The 11,849-nt window shown below is 37.4% G+C and overlaps 1 protein-coding gene across 1 annotated transcript; it reads left to right on the plus strand.

Annotated features, from left to right (window-relative positions):
• The first annotated feature begins 5,056 nt into the window (after positions 1-5,056).
• On the plus strand, positions 5,057-6,016 carry LOC130990487 (uncharacterized). Its single transcript, XM_057914921.1, has 2 exons — positions 5,057-5,379; positions 5,917-6,016. The coding sequence occupies exons 1-2, from the start codon at positions 5,057-5,059 to the stop codon at positions 6,014-6,016; spliced, it is 423 nt and encodes a 140-aa protein (XP_057770904.1).
• Positions 6,017-11,849: the final 5,833 nt, after the last annotated feature.

The following is an 11,849-nucleotide window of genomic DNA, read 5'->3' on the forward strand; positions in this document are numbered from 1 at the left end:
TTTGCCAATAAGTACCGCGCGGGACCCAGTTGCATGAGAACATGATCGTGGGCAGAAGGTACAGACAGGGCAGAGAAAAAGAGTGCAGGAGACAAATTCGTGTTGAGGGCAAAGGCACAATCTGATCAGAAGATGTAGATAAGGAAAGAAATCCAAAAACCTTATCCCTTGAGGTTTGGATAAGGAAAGAATCAGCCTCCAGATCTGGATGCAATCTCTGGCAGAAGAAGCCCTAATTCTAGCCCACTCCTTTTGGGCCCAGCCTGCGTAGCCCTAACTTATGCCTATAAATACCACATAGCTGTGAACCATTCAAGGAGGCAGAGCAGAGGGGGAGGCACGAATTTTGAGAGACCACTGCAGTAGTTTTACTTTCCATAGTTAGGTAGGAGTAGTCTCCCCTTATGGGCATAGTTGTTTAATTTTTTGTTCATGTTTTCTGCGGCACTTTTGGCCGTAAGTACCCTTTGCCTTAAGTAAGTTTCTATTTCAGTTTTTACTTTATGTTTTCCTTTATGTCTTTTGCCTTTGTTATTTCTTTTATGTTTGGCTAAGTTTTATATTCTGATTTGGGCAAGATGATCTAAGCATGAACACTTAACCCGAGAGGTCTAATTTGGGCATAACAATTGTATGAGCATATTCCCGATACACTAGGTTTGATTCCAATAAGGTTGTAACAACTTGGTTAATTAATTGATCACTAGTTAACTAGGGAGTTCTGGCCACAAGTAATACTTTGGGCACAAGGCAAAACACCATCGACCTCCAAAATAGTACAACGAGTGTTGGAGCCGTGACTGCTGTGAAATATCGGCGTAAGAGTCAAGTGGGTCTATCTAAATCTTAAAGCATTCTGGGCAAAGCACAACTAGCGATAGGCCATCGCAGAGAGCGTGGATGTTGCCCGGGGTAGTTGATTTCCATTAGCTGAACCTTCTAAGGGATCATAAACTGAAAGGATAGATTGGGCAAGGGGTTTTTATGTGCGTGACGAGTGACAATAGGGACGCAACAATCCTTATGCCTATAACCACTGGTATGCGAGTATAGTAATTATCTTTGCACCAATGATCGAGTGTCTAGTTCATGTTTAGTGATTCAAACCCAAGTCAGAATTGTTTTGTTATTTGATTTATCTACTTTTGTTATTTCAGTTTAGGTTGGAAACCCCGTTCTGCCCATAAGCACGTTGTGGTCAGAACACTGCAGGAGGAGTTACTGCTCAGTTCCCTGTGGATTCGACTCTGGACTTACACCTAGCTAGTCTAGTTGTGGGCACAGGATATTTTATTTGCGTGAAGCTCAAATGACGGCTTCGTCAATTATCTTCTTCGGTTCAAACTTTGGAAGGCTTTGATTTACTGAGTTGTGATTTCGGCAGCGTTTCAGCTTGTGTATTTGAATCAATTTAGATTGAAGTGATCATCGAGCTCTATTTATAGGAGAGGTCTTGAATAGATCCGTTGGCGGATATGGTCTTCAAGAATTCATCCGTTGGAGAGAAAATTCGAACTTTGCTGATGCTTCAATATTCAAGGTTCCTTGTTTGGTGAGAAACGACTACTCTGGAACAGGAGGTAAGACATCTCTGAAAAGGTAATCACCAAAAAGGAATGCTCTGCAGAGAAAGGACGATCCTTGAGATCTCTGCATTTAATGCGGTTGTACTTGGGAGTGCGTGGCTTCCTTTTAATTCATGAGGTTCAGTCCGAGGAAGAATGTTAACTGATACTTGACTTTAGTATCAGTCCGCTAAATCCACTTGGCCAGCATTGATGAATTAGTCATAACTAATCCTTTAGTTGAGAAACTCGGTCACTCAAACATCAGTGTTTGACTCTGCCTTTAATTGCAACATCAGTTGAGTTCTCCAGTCTTCAATTTTTCAGTCCTCTGGTCTTCAGTCTTCAATCTTCAGAACTCTAGCTAAACTAGAAAAAGAACTCCAACACTTGAGTTCGAAAAGTTCTAGGCTATTACAAAGAAAACTTAACAATTTTGGTATCATCAAAACTAGGGCAAGGATATTTTACCAAGTTCCCAACAAGAATTTATTATTTTCGTATCTTAGATTTAATTTATTTTCTGCAAGATTGAAGATTCCAGCTATTCGTGGAGAGTTCTTTCCGAATTTTATTTATTTCAGTCTTTCCAATTGTTTTCTATTTAATCATGTTTTTTATATGTTTGGCTAGTTTCGTTTTCGATTCTACGGTTGTAGTATGTAGTTGATTGAATTTGTGTGTATGATTTGTTGATATCAATTTGCCTTCCATCTTGTGATTCATGATTCTTGGTGCCTGATTTCTTGTGAATTGCCTTATCAATAATTTGCATGTCTAGCTGTTCAGCTTGAGACTTACATGTGATAATTCTTCAGTCAATTCAGTAATGCATGATATAATATTTTACCTTGAGGCTTTAATGTGATAGGTGGACTATAGAAAGGTATTATTTGTGTCATCTTTAAAGTTAATGTATTCTCTTGAGATTTGAATGTGATAGGAAATTTATTAATCAATTTTCATAGTTGTTCGTTAGAGAACATTATGAATAGGATTGTGATATTTATCATGGCTGGATTAAAATTGGTAATTGAGTCAATAGGTTAAATGTATAGGTTTAATTAATGTCAGTACATTCCCTAGGATCAGTGTTTTTATTATCTGATTTTATTCTTTGATTTTATTTGTTTAGTCTTGAGTCTAATTTTAGTTATTCATCATATTTCTATTTTGTTGGCCTGAATATTGATTTTGTTCTAATTAGGATTACTCATTGTGTTTTCGATTTCCAGTCTCTGTGGATACGCTACATGTTTGCTATATATTCTACAATTACATTGTATTACTGGCAGTTTTATTGCTAGTAAAATGGTGATCAACGAGCTGAGCTCGATTCAGAATTCGTGAAAAATTGTCGAGCCAAATACGAGTCGAGCTCGATCTCAAGCTCGAACTCGCTCTGATCGAATAATTATCAAACCGAATTTGAACCAAGCTCGATCTCAATATTTATTTGTCTAGCTGAGCTCGAGCCGAATAAAAATTTCATGATGAACCGAGCCCGAGCTTGAAACTATTCGCCTCGGCTAGGCTAGGCTTGATTCATATACAACCCTACCTATATACAGTAATATCGTGTATGCATGAACTATTGTGCTCGCATTAATTACAACGCATATATCATGCTCCAGTGCACAAATGAACACAAATAGGCTCGAAATTCAAACTTTATGACATTGAATACTACACCAAGCATAAAATCACAATCAAATTGCAATTATATTGGGGGTACTAACAGAAGGAAAGCGATTTTAACTATTGGTCATACAATGGAGGATTTTAGGGTATTTGCCACCGCTGTTTTGGTTGCTTCTATTCCGGCGAGCCTTCATGCTCCATTGTTATTTTCGGTAAACTTGTTTTTTGAATACGAAATCGACTTCAACACGGTTTTAATTTATAAGTTCTTCAAAAATTCACATTTTTTCTAAAGAGAATAATGTGTGTGTGTGTGGGCATGAGAGAGATAGAGAGAGAGAGAGAGATTGTTCAGACTAGATTTTGAAAGTATAAATATCATCAAAAACCCCGAACTATACCAATTTTATCAAAAATACCCTAAACTATAAGAAATGTTATCTAAACCCCCAAACTATCAAGTTTGTATCAAAATAATCTGCTTTCATTTTCCGGTCCCTGAAAATTTGGCGTGGCTCGCCGGATGCAAATGTGTAATTTATATATTATTTTTTGAATGACATGACATAAAACGACGTTGTTTCGTATCATGTCATTTTAAAAATTAAAATCTACGCTGGAATATAATATCCATGCTAAAAATTAAAATCTATGCTTAGAAGGAAGAATAAATTCTTTAATTCAAACCCTAATTGAAGAGAATTCCCACAACTCTCATATCAGCTCCGATAATTCCCAAAACTCTCGTATCAGCGCCAATCGTAATCTTCCTCAACCCAATTCAGTCTTTATTATATATTATTTGATGATCAAAGACACCTAAAAATGAAGAAAGTATTATGTAGCCATGAAGAAAGTATTATGCACGGAAATTGTCGCCGCTCATCATTTAACGTATTGAGATTTTTCAATTAATACCTTCGCAAGTAGAGTCGTCAATTTTGCAACAGTATCGATGGTCCAAACGTTGTGTTTTGCAGCGGCTTAACGTATTTTGAAGCAGTATCTTGTAAGACAAATTCGAAAGAAATTTCGCTCACTGAAGAAGTACTGAATCTGATTCTTTCGTCTTCGGACAATTTTAGAGTTTTGGGAACTAATTTCAATTAGGTGATGACTGGTATGCAGGAATGGAATTAGAAGGGAATGGAATGAAATATAGGATTCTCATGGTTGGTATTACAAGGATGAATGGATAGGAATGAAATAAAATTAACACAATAATAATAATAATAATAATAATAATAATAATAATAATAATAATAATAATAATAATAATAATAATAATAATAATAATAATAATAATAATAATAATAATAATAATAATAATAATAATAATAATTATAATAATATTAATAATATTATTAGGGTTAAGGTGCAGATAGGCCCCTTAAGTGTGAGCCCTTAGAGCGATTTACTCCATTTACTAACTGTGTGTGCAAGTTAGCCCCTAAACTACCAAAAATCACACATTTAAACCCCCGCGACCAAACTCCGTTAGTCAACATTTGGTTTAATTTTCTTTTTATTTATTCAAACTGCGGGACCCAACCGCCGCCTCCGGCGTAAGGCTTCGTCTACGGCCACAACATCAGGAGCTCTTACAGATCAAACCGCCACTCAGATTAAATATTCATATTCAAGAAAATGTACAATTTAACATAGGTTCCCCCCCCCTCAGAATTTCCCAGCCACCGTAATTCCTCAGCCCGTTCGACCACGACGAAGGTACCTTAATTTCTTTCTCTAGATCTCTGAGAAATCTTGAGGAATTAAGAAAGCAATGATGATATTGATATAGGTAGGGTCGTTTACATAAGAAAAATCAGCAAATGAAAATGGTGCGTCAAATGGCGCAAGAAGAGCTCTCTGTTGATTCATGGGCATGGCGGAAATACGGTCATAAGCCCATTAAAGGTTCTCCATATCCGAGGTGCAGCACCCGCAGCAAACTCGCTTCTCCGCTGCCCAAAGGGCTCGATGTCGAATATGGCTTTTTCTTCTTCTTCGTCGCTCGCCGCCGGAGCGAGTTTATCTCCGGATACTCCGTCGATGGAAGGCGAACGCAGAACGAGGACGTGCAGATGGCCGAGGAGGACGATGGCGCCGTAGATGAGGACGACGAGAATATAATCATGATCCCAAGTGATTTGATGATCGACGATGATGACATGTTCGGATCAGGATTTCAAGATTTCAATATTATTATTATTATTATTATTATTATTATTATTATTATTATTATTATTATTATTATTATTATTATTATTATTATTATTATTATTATTATTATTATTATTATTATTATTATTTATCATTATTTTATAATTATTAATTATTGTTTTACAACTATAATTTATTATTTATTATTATTATGTGATAAAGCATAATATCAACACCTAAACTAGAAAACAGTAAACGACACACGGATTTACGTGGTTCGGTCGTCAAGACCTACATCCACGGGAGTTCTTCATTGGTTTTACTATACTGAGAGTGTTTACATATTACAAATGGTGAAAATAATACAAGATGATCTCTAACTCACTACCAAGCTTCTATTTATAGTCATGTAAAATAAACCGTAAGGCCTTTAGCCCATCTCTTAGACAATTGGGCCCAAAGCCCCTTAATACCTTAATACATTAACTATTAGCTTCTAGCTTTGAGCCTTCAACACCGAGAGCTTCATTATCTTGTGACTGCGCAGACACCTCGAGTTCTCTAGGCTGCGCAAGTGCTTCGGTTTCTCTAGCCTGTGCAAGTGCTTCGGGTTCTCTTACCTGCACAGGCACTTCGGGTATCTTTGACTGTGCAGGAGCTTCGTATTCCTTTTATTATCCCCAGTCTTTAGTTAAACCTGCGCTGGTTAGATTACTTAATAACAATAACAATAACAATAATAATATCAATTAGGTAAAATAGACTTGAATTACTAAGCTCAGCGCTGATGAGTATTCCAGTCCTCATTATTATTATTATTATTATTATTATTATTATTATTATTATTATTATTATTATTATTATTATTATTATTATTATTATTATTATTATTATTATTATTATTATTATTATTATTATTTTAATAATATTATATTATTGAAATTATTTATTTTTTTACAATTAGTATTATTATTTTTATTATTATTATTATTATTATTATTATATTAATAAAATTAAATTATTTTACTATTATTATTATTATTTAATTAAAAATAAATAAACTTTTATTTTTGAGTAATATTATATCCGTGAGAATACACAATACCATAGGAGAGGAGAGGAATGGCTAATCCCATATACATGGGAATATGCATTCCATCGGGAATCACAACAACATAATTCGCGATCACCGACGGATTTTTCCATCGGTAAAACCCAACTTTCCGTCGGTAAAGGTGGATTCCGACGGAGTGCCGACGTCAACAGCTCGACGTTAAAAGACGTGTCGGTAAACAGTACACCGACGGATAAAGGTGTCCGTCGGTAATTTCCGACGGATTAACGACCGAAAATCCGTCGCCCCATTCTCTGTAGCCGACGACTTTATCTTCCTGTGGCCGACGGAACACCGACGGACTATTCCGTCGGTAATTGTCGCCGGAGCCGCCGTGCGATCGCCGGAAAAGTTTCGACGGAATATCCGTCGGTATTCATTTTAAAAAAACTGAAATTATCCAGATTTTTAGTTTCACCTGTTATCGACGATTTACACATATTTTACAAATCAATCTATTTAACGACAATGATAATTTAAATCAAACTAAAGTCCAATGATAACACACATCCAAGTCAATCCTAATAAGTTTTCAAACATTCAAATGCAATCCTAATAAGTTTTCACATACTACAATCCTAATAAGTTTTCACACATCAAAGTCTAACATACTACATATCCAAAATAGTAACACACATCATAGTCAAAGAGGCGGAGGTGGTGGGGGGGGGGGGGGCAATCCCGACTGTGCACAAAAGCGAGTCAAGTACTCGTGCTGTGCTAGTAGGTGTGCCTTGAAGCTCTCACTCTCTTGTCGGCGCTCATCTCGCTCTTTCTGCAACTCATTCTGGAGGCCAACTATTGTATCGCCATAAGCTGAGGACCGAGCATGAGATGATCCACTCGAACCATCACTCCTGAGGGTAGATGCCAGACTACCAACACCGAACAACCTCTTCTTCTTATCCAATCCACCTACAGCCTCAAGGTATATTTTGGCCATGTCCACCTCCTGTGGCTCAGTATATCCATCCACCGGCTGACTTTGTTGTTCCCTTAGCTCTTCAATCTTTCTCTACAATTAACAAACAAATTTGCAATTGCATAAGTAACATATAATGTACTAAACAATCATAAAAGTTATATCACATACCCCAACTATCTCAGATCTAGGGTCAGTATATGATCCATCTTTGTTCACGTGGAGGACCTCATAAGCGTCATAGAAGCACTGACTGGGATCAACGCCCTTCTGTTTGGCCTTTATATTAAAAATGATTGAAGTTTATATTAAGTATAAATATGTGCAAACTATTAAAAACATTTAAATGAAAAATTAAAAAGTTACTTACAATCTCATCGGCAATCTGGAGAGTAGATTTGGAGCCTCCTTTATGCTTCAATGATTACCGATGGAATAATAGTCCGTCGGCTTATCCATCGGTATTCGGCAGTTTTTTTTTGTAGTGAATGTCGATTCCCATCACAAAGACCGTTCCAGCCATAGGATTGGGAATGGATGCAGGAATCACCATTCTATTCTCATTCCATTCCTGCATATCAGCCATGCCCTTTGGGTTTGTTAATTAAAAAAAATATTCTGAAAGAAAAAAAGGGGCAAATCACAGTTTAGTTCAAATTCCAGTGTGGATTTTAGTTTTTAAATCTTATGGTATGAAACAACGTCATTTTATGCCATGTAATTTAAAGGTTTTGATAACATTTCTTATAGTTCAAGTTATTTTTTATAAAACGAGTATAGTTCGGAGCTTTTTATGACATTTATCCATTTCGAAATTATACACGATTTGAAACATAAAGGGCTAATTGCTTGTAAATCCATAACATTTTTCAGAAATTGGTTATTGCACCAGATTTGAAAAATTGATTTTTTAATCCATAACCTTTTGTTTTTGTCTGAATTTTGTCTGGTGATCAGTTTCCCTCAAATTTTAAATGACGTGACATCGGAATATGACGTGGCACCGAAATGTTCACTATAGGATTGCCAGAAATTAAATTAAAACAACATCGTTTCACGTCGTTTCTACACAATTAAACATCTGAACTTTGAATTTCCCAAATCACTTTTCACTTTCGACAGATTAGGGTTCTCCGTAGATCATCAATAGGCGCAAGCGATTAAGGGTTCGAACAACAAAAATTACGTGCGACGATTGGACTGCGACTGGCGCCATGGCCGATGAAGTGGTGAACCCGTAAGTATTCTTCACTTTGTGGAGTGGTTGCAGAACTTTTTTTGCTTAAGTTAAGAGCTTTTTTTATTAAATTTGTATTTTGAATGCACTGACACTTTTGTTCTATTTATTCACCATGGATTGTCATCATTGTGTCGCTTCTGGGATAACGGAGCAGCTGCAGACTGATGTCCTAATGGTTGGACTAGTTCGATCACAGTTGAAGGTTGTCTACTCTGTGACTAATGAGATTCAGATTTGACAACTTTGGATTACTCTGGTGAAGCATCATTGCAAAGAACTGTTGCTTCCTCAGTCAGGTTTTCTAGTTCCTTATCCTCATCAGTCAAACTTTCTTCATCTTTCTCTTCAGAACGCAGAAGTTGGAAGTGGCTTTCTGATGTCAGGTTTTCGATGCTGAAATCAACCTGGTGTCCTTTCTTTGATTTTTCTTTGACGATTTTAATCAGTGTTTCGTCAAGGAGTCTTCTTGATTGGATTAGTTCATCTTCTGTCTCCCTGAAGATTCCTTGAACAAGTTGATTTCTCTCAATCTGAAGTGTCTACATCAACTAATCTAACCTGATAAGCTCTTAAGTTATCTCTTCCTTGGAGTTTCCGTCATGGATATTTGAAGAAATCTCATTTGCTCTGGATGAAGTCATGGCGATAGCCATTTTCAGTCTTTGTTTCTCCACGAGGATATATTCAAATTTGAATATCAGATCCTCGTAGGAGCATACAACTTGTTCCAGCTCACTTACTTCAAGGATCATATGTTCAGAGGAGGGGGCTCCAGAGTCTTCTACACTATTTTCGGCTAAGAAGAATTGACTTTCAGCATCTGAATCCGAAGTCTTACCGGAGGAGCAATCTGACAAGTAGTAGTGAGCTTTCGTGTTCCAGTCAGCAACCCCTTTTCCTTTATCCAACGGACCGACTTCATTTTCTTCGGAGAAGGTATGGAATGTTGATGAACAAGATGGATCACATGTTATTCTTATTTTCATCGGCTCTTCCGCTGGATGGGAGGAGCCAGTTGGATCATTTTCAACAGGAGTTTCCTTCTCTTGTTTATTCTCTACACTGTTCTTCTTCCATTGATTTGTACGTCTGTGCTAGCCAGTTGCTTGTAGAGTGATTTCTTCAAGCTCTTTTGATGATTGCTTAAAATCATTCTCGGCATCTTCAAGAAGAGATCGCAGCTTCGCCTTTTCAGATTGTAGAAGTTCCATCATCTTCATCAGCCTGTAGTCTTCTACAATCCTTTTATCCATGTCTGCTTCATTTGGGAAGTAAAGAATGATCGTTTCTTGATCAAACCATACTTTTATGATCTCTTTCTCAATTCTCCAATTTTCCCTAATGAGGTCTTCGAAGATCTTTCACAAATCCTGATATTTATGCAAGACTTGATCATACACACTTACTTCTTCCAAATGTGAGTGTCTCGGACTCTCATTCTCTTCAGGGAAGACAAATGAATCATCGGAGTCAGAATCCAAAGATCCAATTTCAAGCCCATTGACTCCACGGAAGTAGATGTTGATGTAGTCGCTTGCAGAGTCTTCAATGTTCCTGGCCATAGGAGAAGAGAGGAGATAGACAAGAAGGGAAGGGGAGGGAACACAAAGCACGTTGGAAGAGAAAGAAAATTTTAAAAATAACTAGGTTAGAACAAACCGTTCTTGCGAACAACCTGCTCTGATACCAATTGTTGGGGTCCTGGAGGGTTGACTGACAGGTGTATGAGGGGGAATACACCTATGAGCTAATTTTCACAAATCAAAACAAACTTAACCAGTTTCGGTATGAAAAGGTTGTAGACTGATACTGAAGGTAATTCAGTAAGTTGACAACAGTCGAGCACTGGGCTTAACTGATATCCAAGTAAGGCTTCAGTCTAGTTTGTAAAACAAAGTAGAGTTATCAATCTTCTCTGACTATTAGTTGAGTCGTCAGTATGATTAATAACTCAGCGGCGGAATTTAAACTTAGTACGAATAGCTTTTTAGAAAATGTTTGTCATTTGTAAAATCCTTAGTTACACTTTTCAGTTAGTCCAGTTCAGTTGAAGACAGTTTTGCACATACAAGGAAATAACTGAAAGCAGGTAAAGAACACAAGGATTTTTAACGTGGTTCGGAGATATCTCCCCTACATCCACATCCAGATTATTTGTCTAACAAACACTCTGGGCTTATGCTTAGAGGTGCACAACAAACCTACCAATCCATCCTGAATTGGATTTAACACTTAGCACGCCCTGACACTTTCATGCCCACATAGCTAATGCTAAGGTAATTGGAGCCAACGCCTTTAAGCTGAACTCCCTCTTGGCTTCTGGGTGCCAAGGAAATCGAACGGTTTAGTTTTGAACCGGTACTAAACCACAACCAACACCGTTTAGTTAACACACTTTTCTCTCAGTTGAAAAGAGGTTTGAACTCTTCCAACTAAGATTACTGAGAACAAGCTCTCCAATAATCCATACTAGGCTAATAATATAACATGTGGTGCCTAGTCTAATAAGAGAGTGTAGATAATCAGTTAAACTGATTTTACAACGTTGATTACTCCCTTCTTCGATTCGAAATCTGTCTATCTATGGGAATGCTAGCTCTTGAATTCGACAGAGCTTCAGCGTATGTCTTCGAATCGATGAAGAATGCAGTTGTTCCTCGAGCTCATCTATTTATAGGCAAAGTCTTGAATAGATCCGTTGGAGAGATGGTCTTCAAGTTTTCTGCCATTGTGAGAGGTTGTCGCTTCTTGGGTTGAGGTGGCAATCTTCGAATACTCCATTTGACCAAGTCTTGAATTGTTCTTGTCCTTGGAGTGGTGCATCTACATCTTTACACGCAAAGAGGAGCTCTAGTACTTGTACGGATGATCTTCAAATCTTCGGCATTTAATGCTGCTGTTGAGCATTTGATGCAACGTGTCCGGTATTCTTCTCTTCAGTTAGATGCAGAATGTCGACTGGTGCTTGACAAGTCTTCAGTTCAGAGTTGATATTGAATGTGTGAGCTTCTTCGACTGATGACTTCTAGTCGCGATACGTCCTTCTGTTTGTTCAGTGAACTGTGCTTCAGTTGTGCTGTCTTTAGTCTTCAGTCTTCAGTCTTCTGTTCTTAGTCCCACTACACTAAAGTCTTTGCAGCTTCTGTCAGGGCCTGTAAGGACTGGAACACTTGGACCAGCAATAAAAATAAAGACAAGCGAAAC

This window comes from Salvia miltiorrhiza, chromosome 1 (assembly GCF_028751815.1).
Source record: "Salvia miltiorrhiza cultivar Shanhuang (shh) chromosome 1, IMPLAD_Smil_shh, whole genome shotgun sequence".
Lineage (NCBI taxonomy): Eukaryota > Viridiplantae > Streptophyta > Magnoliopsida > Lamiales > Lamiaceae > Salvia > Salvia miltiorrhiza.

Bases quoted from the DNA above. Each gene is read 5' to 3' on its own strand.
- LOC130990487 (XM_057914921.1), top strand. From the start codon at position 5,057: ATGGCGCAAGAAGAGCTCTCTGTTGATTCATGGGCATGGCGGAAATAC. The intron at 5,380-5,916 runs GTTCGGATCAGG...GTGACTGCGCAG, and splicing joins ATGATCGACGATGATGACAT to ACACCTCGAGTTCTCTAGGC.